General features: G+C 50.4%; 1 protein-coding gene across 1 annotated transcript; it reads right to left on the reverse strand.

The window, feature by feature from the left end:
- Positions 1-932: 932 nt before the first annotated feature.
- Positions 933-1,313, reverse strand: LOC121760622 (GTP-binding protein YPTM2-like). The gene has a single exon (XM_042156261.1). The coding sequence runs from the start codon at positions 1,311-1,313 to the stop codon at positions 933-935; it is 381 nt and encodes a 126-aa protein (XP_042012195.1).
- Between the last annotated feature and the right edge of the window lie 13,628 nt (positions 1,314-14,941).

Raw genomic sequence — 14,941 nt, forward strand, 5'->3', positions numbered from 1 at the left:
CCCTTTTCCCTTTCCTCCTTCCTTGAACCTGGAAACCTCCCCCCTGATCCTGCACATTTAGATCAAGATCAGCTGCCCCCAGAACCTCCCCCATACCAGAAGACCCCACTTCCCCATAGCCAACCCCCACCCCCTGCACCAAACCCTTCCTAGAAACTTTCCCCTCATCACCCTGCCCTTTTGAACTTTCAAAATCTCCCTCAGAATCCCTCCCCCCTCCTTTTCCTTCTACCCCCATCCTCATAACAGTCTCCCTTGCTCCCTTTTTTTTTAGCAATATTACCCTAGAATTTCATCATAACTATTAGGTTGAATTCCGACAGAGAACGGTAACACTGGTTCTGACCAATAACGTTACTTTGTACACACGAGGGTGGAGGGTTAAGGCGGACCCACACCTGTACATTACTAAGGACAATTGCAACGAACAACCAGGAACACCGAGCTGCCCAAAAGTGACGGCTCCCCAAAACCAATTAGAGTACAACTAGGGCCTCCCTACCAACTAGAGTGGTCATCAATGTACTCTTCACTATTCTATTACAATTAACATGGTGCAACCTTCACATCACAAAATCCAAGGTCCGTCACTTCATTGAGGCCAGCAATAGGGATACCCCCGCGATGAACAATCCCTCCCGGATCAAGTTCCTCGATGAAGCCTTCCTTCTCCCGGTTGGGGAGCCCACATGAGACATTCATTGAGCAAGTGCTCGGCTCGTTAGCACTAGAGTCATCCCGATCGAATGACACCGTGGCGACATTGTCTTTCAAACGCAAATTGTACACACTTTTCTTCCTTGACAAAGCATTATAAAAAATAATGGATATTTGAACATAGAAGCGGTTCATAGATAAAACAGGTAACGATTATGAAGTCTTCTTCCTAAACCCCTAACTAGTTCAAGCTCCAATTTTAAGACAAATTGATGTCAACCAGACGCACAACTTAAGATTTCAGTTGGAGCAGCAGCCGGTTTTTGGTTAACGGGTTGTCCTCTAATTTGAACGCTTGGAGGTCGAATGTTATTCATCGCTGGTTGACTCGCCATCCTGTTCTTGATGGAAGCAGACATAGCCATGAAAGCCTGCTCCACATTAGTAGCTTTCTTAGCACTTGTTTGCATGAATGGTATCCCAATTTCGTCAGCAAATGCCTGGGCTGTCTCAGTGGAGACAACTTTCTGGGAGGTGAGATCACTCTTGTTTCTAACAAGAAGAGCCGATTGCTCGTAGAGGTGGATGGGAATTTCTATCAATTTACACCAAACCTCGACAATAGGTGACTCAAAGAAGGTATCAAAATGCATCATGTATCTTCAATTTGGGCCTCCAAAATGTGATATATATAGTGACTCAAAACTTCATGCATTGGGCTTTTTTTTTTTTTTTTGTCAAACACCTTAGCGGTGGAGGGTTCGTGGGTCCCTCATCCCTATATAGCAAAATATTTCTCGGTTACAATTAGCCTAGCTCGAGGCTTAGGGTTACAAGCGGCTATTACAACTAACTATTTTTTTTTTTTTTTTTATCCAAACACCTTCATGGTGGAGGGTTCGTGGGTCCCTCATCCCTATATTTCAAAAAGTGACGATTACAATACGTGGCCACACCCAAAAGTGGTGTGTCCTCACAAACTTAGGAGTAGTATGCGGTCCCAAGCCATAAACCCGGACCTCATCCTACACCATTACAAAACACAAAATACAAAGAATCAAGAAAACAACGGTGGTACCCTCCCAACCTCCAAAACACTATACTATTCTTCATCATTATGATGGACCCGAATGTTCGGGACTCCAAGTGCATCCATCCTAGTAATTGCAGCGAGGTGTCTCGGCATCGTGTGGGCATTCATACGGCAATAGTCGAGACTGTCAATTCCCATCTTTGCAAGTAAGTCTCCGGCCCTATTCCCTTCCCGGGGGGTGAAGGTGATACGCACACCTCGTTGTCGCTTGAGGAGGGAGATCCGCGCCACCACCCGGCTCGTGTGTGCCGGCCCCCATCGTATGCTATTAAGGAGCTGGACCACTTGTTGTGCATCCGACTCAATCCAGATAGGCCGGTTGAATTCCAGGGCAAGTTCTAACCCGAGTTGGATGGCAAGGAGCTCCGCCTCAAGGGCGGAGTGGGCCTCAAGTGGAGATGCAAAGGCTGAAAGAACTTTGCCCGTGTGATCTCGGATGATACCACCTCCCCCGGCCTTATCCGACTCTTCCAAGTATGCACCATCGGTGTTGAGCTTGATCCAGGGGTCCTCCGGCGGTTGCCACTTGATTGCTACTGCGAGCGGCCTAGGGCTCCGAATTTCATCATGCCTCGGGACATTGATTTTAAGACGTACCCCTTTCCAATGCTTCTTCTTGTATATCCCGTTCGTCATACTATTCCGGATGTAGATTTGAACTTGCCAAATGACATTGAAAGGCCTAAATTGTACGGACTGGTGCCGGCTCCTATTCCGTTCTGCCCAAATGAACCATAAAATGAGATACGGCATGGCCCTGCTTAGGTGTTTTTTGCCCGGTTGCCGAACTCTTTTCGTCCAGACCACAAGTCGTTCCGGAATGGTGTCATTGATCCGGAGGGGTGGTGACGGACCCTCGAACCATGTGTCAAATTCCCTCCATATCCCGTGAGCCCCGTCCCCTTGAATGAAGAGGTGTTGGAGGGATTCAATCCCTGGTCGATGTGGGCAGCAATGGCATTTGGAGGCCAATTCCATTCGTCTCCATTGCAGCTTTGTGTCCACCGGAATGCGGTTGGAGAGAAGTCGCCATAAAAATATGGCCATAGAGGACGTGAGGCCCGCTCTCCAAATGTCGTCGAGGCCTTGCACAATCGGCATTTGACTTCGTAAAGTCTCCCATGTAGTAGCAAGTGAGAACTCTCCATTGGTTGATAATCTCCATCTTGGTACATCCGGCCCATCCGAGATGACGGGTGTGTCGAGGATCTTTTGTACGACATGTTGTGCTAGGCCAGCTTGCGCTTGGAGATTCCGCAATTTAGGCTCATCCCATGCACCATCCTTAATGTAGTCCGCAACCCGAGCGAGAGGCCGAGCCTTCAGAATGTGCGGTTGAGCAAGAGGCCGAGCCTTAATGTAGCATCTTCCCTTCTCCCACCACCCATCGAATGTGCGGTTGAGCAAGAGGCCGAGCCTTCAGAATCCTCTTCCACGTAGGGCTTTCCCTCCCCAATGGTCTAGCTGTTAGCGGGGAGACCTTTTGACAATATTTAGCCATTAAGTACGTAGCCCACAAGGAATTTTGTTCCCTAAACCGCCACCATAACTTGATGTTAAAGGCTCTTAAGACTTCCTTGATCTTCCGGATGCCCAATCCCCCCTCGGCCGTTGGTAGACAAGCCTGTTCCCAGCTTATCCAGTGCGTCCTCTTCTTCTCATTAGTTGACCCCCAAAAGAAACGGGCCATTTGCTGATCCAATTGCTTGAGGGCACCGCCCGTAGGCTCGATAGCTTGGAAGATATGAAGTGGTATCGCTTCGAGTGTGCTTTTAATCAAAGTAAGTCTCCCCCCAAAGGAGAGGTGTCGATGGGCCCACCAGAGATCCTAGCCGCGATTTTCTCACGGAGGAACAAGAACATGCTCGAGCGCTTCACACCTCGGTAAATAGGGACTCCAAGGTAAAGGAACGGGAACGTACCTCGAGAGAATCCTCCTTCCCTTTGTATTGTGTTTGTCCACCCTTCATGAACCTCGGCAATGAAAAAATTGCTTTTCCCAAGGTTGACTTGTTGGCCGGACGCCTCGGCATAATGATCAAGGCATGCTCGTAGCCTCCGGAGAGGGTTCGCCGCCGCTTGCGTGAAGATGATGATGTCATCTGCATAGGCGAGGTGGCTGATCTCAATACTTCCCCGGGTTGCTTTGAACGTCATTTCTTTGTTGCCGAGGATGAGTTTATCAAGAAGTCTCGAGAGGTAATCCGCGGCCAGGACGAATAGGGCGGGAGAGATGGGGTCCCCTTGCCTAAGGCCACGGGTAGATTTGAAAAAAACCGGCCGGCGCCCCATTGACAAGGATTGAGAACCAACAAGACCCAATGCATCTCTTGATGAGGTCCACCCACGGCTCGGGGAATCCCATGTGTTTAAGGACTTTTAGGAGAAACGGCCATTGAACTCGATCATAGGCCTTGGCCATATCTATCTTGATTGCAACATTAGGGGCCGGTGTGCTTCGTTGTAGCTCATGGAACATCTCCTGAGCAAGTAGTACGTTATCATTGAGGAGTCTCCCTTTGACAAAACCACTTTGGTTGGAAGCTACCACGCGTGGGAGTAAAGGGGCCAGTCGCTTGGAGAGTATCTTAGTAATCACCTTATTGATCACATTACACAAACTAATGGGCCTGTAGTCTCCCCATGACTCTGGAATGGGCTTCTTCGGGATGAGTACAATGCTTGTGGCCGTGAAGCTTCGGGGAAGAAAGGCCCCACCGAAAAATTGTCTAACCGCATCCACCACATCCGATCCCACAATGCTCCAGCAGGCTTGGAAAAAGAGAGCCGAATAGCCATCCGGTCCAGGAGCACTATTGGCCGAGATGTCGAAGACCGCTCTTTTCACTTCATCCGCATCTAGAGGTTCGGGGAGGGCCGCCAAAGACTCCGAAGGGGGAAGTCGGTGTAGGAGGCTTAGGTCCGGTTCCGTAAGTACCGGATTGCATGGAGCAAGAAGGTTTTGATAAAACTCAACCGCCGATGCTTGGATGGCCGAGTCTTCCGTGAGTTCACACCCATTCACGTTGATCTTGTGTATCCGTAGCCGAACCCACTTCTGCTTCACCCAGCTTTGATAGAATCTGGTGTTTTTATCCCCATCTTCCAGCCACCGTAGTGCCGCCTTCTGACGCCAGAAGTCCTCCTCCATCTTAAGAAGGAGGATGTACTCCGCAATTTGTTTGTTGACCTCCGTTCTATTCCGGGCCGAGGGATCATCTTCGAACTCCGCTTGGGCTATCGCAATGCTTTCTTCACAGGACTTGAGGTTGGCGTGAATGTTCCCAAATACCTCTCTATTCCACCGTTTTAATGTTCTCTTAATCCTTGCTAGCTTGAGCTTCAAGTTGAGGAGACCCGCCGCCTCCGTGGGGGTCCCCCAATCTTCCCTCACCAATTCATTAAATCCTTCATGCCGTACCCACATGTTTTGGAACCGAAAGGCTTTACCTCCTCCGGGGGTATTAGGCATCTTGCATCGGACAAGGAGAGGGCCATGATCCGATGCAATACGGGGGAGGTTTGTGACTCGTATTGCCTCGAACCGTTGAGACGCCACCTCATTAATCAGCACCCTGTCTAGCCTTTCCATAAGGCCATTCTTAGCCCAAGTAAAGTCTGATCCATCATACCCTGGATCCAAGAGACCACAGTCTTCAATAGCCTCTGCAAAGTCCACCATTTCAGCCAGGCGGTTTGTGTCACTCCCCATTCTGTCTCCCGCGGAGAGGATTGTGTTGAAATCCCCTCCAATAAACCACGGCATTCCTTCCGAGACTTGTGTCAGCTCCCTCATTTTTTCTCACAAAGCAAGCCTCTCTCCTCTCGAACATTTAGCATACACGGCCGAGATTAAAATAGGTGTTGGAGTCCGGGGGGAAGTGAACAGCCCATGCAATAGTTGCTCCGAGTCATCCACCACTTCAAAATCCATCCCTTCCTCCACAAAAATCCATATCTTCCCATTGGCATTCGATCCCTTATAATGCAGCCCCAACACTTTTGAGAACTTGTCCGGGTTAGGGTCGACAAGTGGTTCCATTATTGCAAGAAAACAAATATTATGAGATTTAATTATTCTCTTTAGGACGTTTTGGGTTGACGCATTTGCGATCCCCCTAACGTTCCAAAATAGAAAGTTCAAAGACATCATTAACTAGCGGAGATCGTACCCGGTGGGATTGACGCCCCCCCCTTGAAATTCAGTGATTTGGAGATTGCTCCCTCCATGGGGTGTCTCGGCCTCCACAAGGGCTGGATTGGCTCCATCTTCGTCTTCCTTGTGCAAGAAGGAGTCCTCCCAATTCTCATCGTCCTCCATATCATTCTCCGTGAAGTTCTCTTGGGCCATGAGGGAGAAATAACGATTGGTGCTCATGTGACTCAATGACCCCGGATCCTCGGCCTTCTCGAAGGCAAATGGCTTGAAATGGCCTTTTGGTTGGACTAGGTCGTCCGAAGCCGATTGACCTTCATGCCGGGGCCGGACCTCCTCTCCCGATTTGGCCTTTCGTCCATGTTCAAATGAAGGGGCCTTAGTGTGCGCCTGTCTGCCTTGGTTTGGGACTGGTGCATTATGGGCGATTGTCGTGACCTCACTCCCCGAGCCATGCATATCACCCAAGAAGTCCGGTCCCGACCACACCACCCCCGTGTGCACACTAGCCTTCGGGTTCATCCGGTTGTTGTTTTCCTTCCCCTTGTGTTTTCCTTGTTGTTTCCATTCCATGTTATTGTCGGTATGTCTCGAATCATCAACGTTCATCTTTGTGCCATCATTGTTCTTCTTAGCTCCACTCCCAACATGTTGTTGCTGTTTTGGTGGCGCAACGTTGTAGTTTCTTTTTGGGGGTCGCTCCGTCTTTCCGGAAGCATAGCAAACTTCACTCTTGTGGCCCACGTGTTTACAATCCCCACAATAGGCCGGGATCTTATCCCACTTAACTTGTTGCACCAATTCACGTCCACAAATGTCAAGGATGATTTCGGTCGGTGGCGGTTCCGTGATGTCGATCTCGATGCACACCCGTGCGAATGAGAGTCTCGACTTGTTGGCCGTAGCTCTATCAATTTGGATCGGTGTACCAAGTAGTTTCCCAATGGCATAGAGGGCCGATTGATCAAACAGGTGTATCGGGAGCCCAATTAGGTTGCACCATATTGCCGCAATTGGGGACTCACAATAGGCATCAAAATCCGGTGACCATTTGAAGACTCTCATCGGATGCCGGTCAATGAACCACACCGGAGTACCTTTGGGACCACTAAGGAGCCGAGCATAATCCGCCATGTCCTCGAATTGAACAAGAATATGTTTGGCATTAATATATTTCCAAGTGTAACCTCGACAAAACTTAATGTTGTCTAGCGCCTTTTGAATTTGAGAGGAGGCCGGTATCGAATGCGAAAACTTACCTACAATTGCATGACCGAGAGATGATGCCAACCTTTGGATTTCTGATCCGGAGAAGTAGATGGATGGGATTCCGTTTGCCGTGGACGCAAAGCCAATATTTTGTATGTTCTCCTGGTCGAAGGCTTGTGGACCCTCACTAGTCGATGCCCCTCTCACCATGTCGGCCATTGATTTCTTCTTGTTGGGGTTCTTCACACTTGGCCCGGTGTCATCTCCCAAAGGGTTGTGTGTCGGGTTATCATTAGTATTAACCCCGGGGATTGTTCCATTATGTGATCCATTGCTCGAGTCATTCTCGTTCATTGCTACATCGGGAGGCCGGGGCGTTCCCCTCTCCATCTCGTGCATTCCCGAGTCCGTCGCATGCATGCCCGAGGCCGAGGACGTATTCAAGTTGCGTTGGACGTTTTGATTAGGCTTGGGCATCGGCCAACCCGGCTTCGTAAGAGTTGCTCCGGATTCGAAAGATGCTAGGATTCGCCGGGTTCTTCCCTTTTCTAGTGGCGGGAAGTCTTCCAAGGATGGTTCAATCTCCAAGCAAGGCCTACATGCCTCCATGTCTTTTCCTTTCCCATTTGTAACAAGGTTGGCTCTAGGCAATTCGACCTTGGCCGGCGTGGGCCCGGCGAGGAGGGGTTGCGCCGCCATCGAGTCAAGCCTCTCCGCCACGGTCAAGTCAATAATTTGAGGGATCTCCATCCTTTTTGGCTCTACTTGCTGCATTGGAGGTGGTGAATGATGCTCCACATGTGATTCCCATTTTTGGTATGGGACAAAGGCACTTTCCAAAAGGCAATTTGTTCCCATATCCATTTCGGGAAAGTTGACTATCTCACTCCCCAATGTGCTTTTTGTCACACATGTGACGTCCGAATCCTCATGGGATACGCCTAGGGGACCGCCTTCCTCACCTCCAACGGTCTTCTCACCCATGCCGGGTTCAAGGTCGGACGGCGCGGCGTCGGCAGCCGGAGCTTTTCCGTACACCACCATCTCCATATGAGTTCCATCCACATCGGACAAGTTCATGGGATGGGCTTCCCTATCTTGTGCTGCTTTTTCATCCATGGAGAGAGGCGAGAAGAGTGTTACCTTACATTTAGGACTTTCAAGGCCGGAGGCCGATCCGGAGCTCTCTAGCTCGGAGGTGACCGCACCAAAGTCGAGCTTCTTCGTGAGTTGTTTGTCCTCCGGAAAAGGGGAGAGTACGAATCTTTTCCGGCCATGGCCTTTGGTGATGGGAGCCGGCGTGCTCTTCCTAGCCGCTATCTTTCCCTTCTTGCTTGTCATTTTCATTTCTTTGGCCGGGATCTTCGGAGTTTGGTCCTCACTTGATCGGAAGACCATGAGTTGGTCCGGAATAGATCTAGCCTCCTCGGGGTCCGGAGGAGCCGCGGCTGGGTTTGGAGGTGGGTCTGGCATGGCCGGACGTGGAGCACAAGGTTGGTTCGGCGGCCAAGGCCGTGTGTTGGTGAAGAAGTCAAGCAACACAACGACTCGCCGGGGTAGGGAGGAGTGAGACGGTGACCGAGGGTTGAATGCGCCGATTGGGAGTGATAGAGGGGAGGTTGAGGGCGGTGTGGATTGCGTTATGGCGGCTGGACGTGAAAGCGTGGGGGCGGCGGGATGAATCAAGATGTGGGTATTGCTAGAGAGAAGGAGGAGCGTCTCTCTCTAGATCAAGTTTTTAGTAGGTTGGTCCCTTGCCAAAATGGAGAGTCTATTACAACTAACTATTACAACCAAAACAAGGACAATCAAAAGGCCAAATCACCACAAGAGTAAGTGGGGGTCGTGTCACAAATGGCTCGACACCCGCCTACTCTACGGTGTCCTCCTAAGCATCTTCCTCGGCACGGACCCGGAAGTTCGGAATCCCCATTTGTTCCATTCGAATGACATCTTGGACGGCTCTCGGTAAGTCTTGGGCCTCCAAGACTCGACTGTGACTCAAGTCGACACCAATTTTCGCAAGTAAGTCAGCCGCCTTATTGCCTTCACGGTGGATGAAGGTAGTTCGGAGTGTGAGTTGACGCTTGTGTAAGGTCATGTGGGCCATGGCTTGGCGAGTGTGAGTAGGCCCCCAACTTGGCCCTTTAATGAGATTGAGTGCTTGCTCGGCGTCCGATTCGAGCCAAATTGGTTTCTCAAGCTCCGAGGCCAGCATCAAGCCGTGGTGCATGGCGAGTAGTTCGGCTTCGAGTGGTGAATGTGCTTCGAGAGGGAGTGCATAGGCGACGAGCGCCTTACCCAAATGGTCTCGAATGAGGCCGCCTCCCCCAGCTTTTCCTGTTGCTTCATTAAAGGACCCGTCCGTATTAAGTTTGATCCAGGCTTGATCCGGTGGTTCCCACTTAACCATCATAGAGAGTCGCGGTAGCCGTTGAGGTTCGGCATGGCTTGGGATACTGACTCCGAGCCTAACCCCTCTCCAATGCTTTGGCTTAAGCCTCCCATTGGCCATGCTGTTTCGGACGAAAGTGAGGATTTGCCAAATCACATTGCTCAGTTTGAATTGAACATCATGATGGCGGCTTCTATTTCTCTCTGCCCAGAGGAACCAGATGATAGCGATGGTAGTTGTGAGGCCAGCCGTCCAAATCTCCTCGAGCCCTTGGATGATGGGTTGAGGCGACCGGACCGTCTCCCAAGTCGAGGCTAGCGAGAAATCTCCTCGCCTTGTGAGCGTCCATCGTGGGATGTCCGGCTCCCCGGGGAGTATCGGGGTTTTGCAAATTTGATCAATGATCTGTTGGGGAAGGCCCGCCTGGTCATGGAGAACTTGGAGTTTTGGAGCGTCCCACTCACCATCCGTGATAAAATCCGAGACAATCGTTGTAGGGCTGCCCTCTCATCGAAACATAGCCCCCTAAGAGGGACGTTGCCAAGCCATACATCATCCCAGAAGTAGATCTTACCTTGACCAACAATCCAACGAATGTGCGGGTGAGCGTGGGCCCAAGCTTTGGCCAGCCTCCTCCACGTCGGGCTATTCCTTCCCGTGATCCTTGGCGAAAGTGGCGAGGAATTGGCGCAATACTTTCTCATCATGTACTGGGCCCATAAAGAGTTCTGTTCTCTGAACCGCCACCAGAGTTTAATGTTGAATGCTCTTAGAACTTCTGTGAACTTTCGGATCCCGAGCCCTCCCTCCTTGGTGGGGAGGCACATTTGGTCCCAGCTGATCCAATGTGTCCGTTTTTTCTCAGTCGTCGAGCCCCAAAAGAAGCGAGCCAATTGCTGATAGAGTAGCTTAAGGGTTCCGGCCGTGGGCTCAATGGCTTGGAAGATGTGGATAGGAACTGCCTCAAGAGTGCTCTTAATGAGAGTTAGCCTTCCTCCAAAAGATAGATGACGATGCGCCCATCCGGAAATCCTTCTAGCGATCTTCTCTCGAATGAACATGAACATTTCGGTTTTCTTGACTCCACGGTATATAGGGACCCCCAAATAGAGGAATGGGAAGGACCCCCGAGCAAAGCCTCCTTCGTTTTGGATTTCATGCGCCCAATGCTCGTGCGCTTCAGCAATATAGAAATTGCTTTTTGCAAGATTGATCTGCTGCCCGGAGACTCTCTCATACCCGTCAAGGCACTCTCTAAGCCGACGCAATGGGGTTGCAGCTGCTTGAGTGAAGATAATAATGTCATCGGCATATGCTAAGTGGCTGATTTCCATGCACCTCCTGGCCGCTTTGAAGGTCATCTCTTTTTTACCAAGGATGAGCTTGTCGAGGGCCCTGGAGAGATACTCTGCGGCAATCACAAACAACGCCGGGGAGATGGGGTCTCCTTGTCTGAGCCCCCGAGTAGATTTGAAGAATCCAGTTGGGACACCGTTAATAAGGACCGAGAACCAACAAGAACCAATGCACCTTTCAATCAGGTCGATCCACGCATCCGAGAAACCCATGCGCCGAAGCACCTTGATCAAGAAGCTCCATTGCACTCTATCATACGCCTTGGCCATGTCGATCTTAGTGGCCACATTCGGTGCAGGGGAGCACCTTGCTAATTCGTGGAACATCTCTTGGGCGAGGAGGGCGTTGTCATGTAGGAGCCGCCCCTTCACGAATCCACTCTGGTTCGGGGAGATAACCTGTGGCAAAAAAGGCGCAAGGCGTGCGGTTAGAACTTTTGTAATAATCTTGTTGAGGACGTTGCAAAGGCTTATGGGGCGATAATCGGCCCATGTCTCGGGCGAGGCCTTCTTCGGGATAAGGACAATGTTTGTGGCCGTAACGCTCCGAGGGAGGTAGGCCCCAAGAAAGACCTGTTTTATGGCTTCCACCACATCCGTTCCAAGAATCCCCCAACATGTTTGGTAGAAGACGGCCGAGAAGCCATCCGGACCTGGAGCACTGTCCCCGGAGATGTCAAAAACCGCTTTCTTCACCTCCTCAGAGTTTGGTGGGTAGTGTAGCTCCTCAAGATCCGTTGAGGGGGGGAGTTGTTGAATAAGATCAAGGTCCGGGTCCTCAAGGTCCGGGGTGTCCGGGGCGAGAAGGCTCCGAAAGAATTCGACCGCCGAGTGCCGTATCTCAGTTTCATCTGCAATCTCCCGGCCATTCACATTGATAGAGTGAATTCGGAGTCTAACTCTCTTCTGCTTCACCCAGCTTTGGTAGAATCTGGTATTCTTATCTCCATCTGCTAGCCACCTTAGAGCCGCCTTTTGCCTCCAGAAGTCCTCCTCCATCCGGAGAAGGAGGATGTACTCGGCAATGCTTTTGTTGATCTCGGATCTATTGTGTGGCGTTGGATCAGCCTCAAAGTCGGCTTGAGCCTGCGCGATTCTTTCCTCCATTCCTTTGAGATTGGCGTGAATGTTGCCAAAAACCTCCTTGTTCCACGCCTTGAGGGCCTTTTTGCTCCTAGCAAGCTTAGTTTGGAGATTCAATAGCCCACTCGCCTCTGTTGGTTGAGCCCAAATATTCTGCACAAGCTGCAGGAAGCCTTCATGCCGGACCCACATGTTTTGGAAACGAAAGGCGCTGCCCCCGGAGGGAAGCCTCGACATCTTACACCTTGCAAGAATCGGACCATGATCCGAGGAAACCCTTGGGAGATTAGTCACCCTTGTTGCCTCAAACGCATTAGACCATGCCTCATTAACAAGCAGCCTGTCCAACCTCTCAAACAAGCCATTTTTAGCCCAAGTGAACTCCGCACCATCGAATCCCGGGTCCAAAAGCCGGCAATCTTCAATTGCTTCGGCAAAATCAATCATCTCTGCTTGCCGGTTGGTTTCACTACCAACCCTGTCTTCGTGTGCAAGGATCGTATTAAAATCCCCTCCAATCAGCCACGGGGTTCCTTCCGTCCTGAATGATATCTCCCTCATTTTATCCCACAGAGGGTGTCGCTCCAACCTACTACATTTAGCGTAGATGGCCGAAATGGAGATATGATTCGCCATGCGGTGCGAAGTAAGCCTTCCGTGTAGGACTTGGTCCGAGTCCTCCTCAATGATGAAGTTGGCACCCTCCTCGGCGAATACCCATATCTTACCAGACATATTTGATCCTTTGAAATTTAGTCCCAGCACCTTGGAATTGCTAGAGAGAATTGGGCTGCCCATTAACTTGAATAATATTCACCATTTGGCCCAATGTAGATTGGTCTTGGAATTGGGCTTTTATTTCATCAACTAAAAGCATCATGGACTCCTTTATCTTCTTAGCTCTAGCTCTTGTAATTGGTCCACTTTGAATGAACAATGGCTCCATCTTCTTGTCCTTGTAGATCAGCTTGGGTGTAGCTCCATCACCGCTATCTTATTCTTCTTGCTTGTCATTTTCATTTCCTTGGCTGGTATCTTCGGTGTTTGGTCCTCACTTGAACGGAAGACCATGAGTTGGTCCGGGATAGATCTAGCCTCCTCGGGGTCCGGAGGTGCCGGAGCGGGGTTTGAAGGTGGGTCCGGCATGACTGGTCGTGCGCTCACCTCGTGGCTGGTCGAGGGAGCTCCGGGTTGGTTCGGCGGCCAAGGTCGTGTGTTGGGGGTGAAAGAGCCGAGCAATGGAAACAACTCGACGGGATTGGGTATAGTGGTGCGGTGGCCGAAGGGTTGTGGCCGACGGGTTGTGGGGGTAAGAGGAGGAATGTGGAGGACGGCGTGGAGAGGGTTGCGGCGGCTGGTCGTGGAAATATGGAAGGGCGGTGGGCTGGATCAATGTGGGGGAATTGCTAGAGAGAAGGGAGAGCTTCTCACTCTAGAGAGAAGGGAGAGCTTCCGGCCGCCATGCTATCACCGATGGATTGAAACAAAGACGCCGGCGAGTCGTCCTTGTCTTGGACCGGGTCATCCATGGTGAACGTCCGGCTCCCCTTGTGTGGATGAGGGAGTACCGAAGGTCTCGGCCGACGGGGAGACCGCCGATGACCTTTGTGTCGTGAGCGTTTTTAGAGAGAGAAACAAGAGAGAAGGGATGATACCACCTCCCCCGGCTTTTCCGTAACCTCTTCTGTTTGACCCAACTTTGATAAAACTTGGTATTCTTGTCGCCCTCCGCAAGCCATCTCAGGGTCGCCTTCTGTCGCCAAAAGTTTTCCTCCATCTCAAGAAGCCGAATATACATGGCAATGCATCTATTGACTTCTGCCCTATTCTCTTGGGAAGGACTCTCCTCGAAATCTGCTTGGGCATTCACGATGTTTTCCTCCAAAACCCTAAGGTTTTCGTGAATGTTACCGAAAACTTCGTTGTTCCACTCCTTAAGGGTTTTCTTTATTCGTGCAAGCTTGATCTGGAGGTTGAGTAAAGGACCCTTCGCCCCCGTCGGTTGGCTCCAATCTTTACGAACCAGGTCAGCAAAGCTTTCATGTCTATTCCACATGTTTTGGAATCAGAACGGTCTCCCCCCAGAATAGTTGCTTGGGGTTCTACACCGCACCAGCATGGGGCCATGATCCGAGGATTCCCATGGCAGGTTTTTTTTTTTTTAATCAAACACCTTTACGGTGGAGGGTTCGTGGGTCCCTCATCCCTAAATATCAAAAAGGAGCAGATTACAAAGTTGTGGCCACACCCAAAAGTGATGTGCCAACACAAAAAATAGGAGTAGTAGGCGGTCCAGGGCCTGTGCTCGGACCTCATCATACTCCCAACAGTAATCCTATCACAAGGTCTAACCAAATCAAACCTATTACAAATCTTACAAAGCCAATCATTCCAAAAAATCTCCAGAATAAATTAGTCGAGCCAATCACAAGCAAACCTCTTCTAACTCTGTGCCCATGCTTCATTCACCAAAACTCTGTCCAGCCTCTCAAAAAGGCCATTCGCCCACGTAAAATTCGAGCCGTCAAAGCCCGGGTCAAGAACTCTGCAGTCCTCAATAGCTTCCGCAAAATCCACCATTTCAGCTTGTCGGTTGGTGTCGCTTCCAACTCTATCCCAAGGCGAGAGAATAGTATTAAAGTCTCCCCCAATTATCCAAGGAGTATCTTCCATAGCTGCTGAGATTTCCCTCATTTTGTCCCACAGATGTAGCCTCTCGCCCCTAGTGCATTTGGCGTAGACTGCCAAAATACCAATGTGCCTGGCAAGGCGAGGAGAATCAAACCGGCCGTGAAGAACCTGTTCCGTGTTGGACTCGGCACTAAATCGTGCACCCTCTTCAACAAAAATCCAAATCTTCCCATTTAAATTTGTGCCTTGAAAAACCAGCCCCAAGGTCTTGTAGAACTTCTCCGGGTTAGGGGCCGTGAGCGGCTCCATTATTGCAAGGAAATTGATATTATGAGATTTAATTAGTCTTTTTAAAACGTTTT

Source organism: Salvia splendens, chromosome 13, assembly GCF_004379255.2.
Source record: "Salvia splendens isolate huo1 chromosome 13, SspV2, whole genome shotgun sequence".
NCBI lineage: Eukaryota > Viridiplantae > Streptophyta > Magnoliopsida > Lamiales > Lamiaceae > Salvia > Salvia splendens.

Excerpts from the sequence above, each read along its gene's own strand:
- LOC121760622 (XM_042156261.1), bottom strand. The coding sequence starts at position 1,313 with ATGATGCATTTTGATACCTTCTTTGAGTCACCTATTGTCGAGGTTTGG.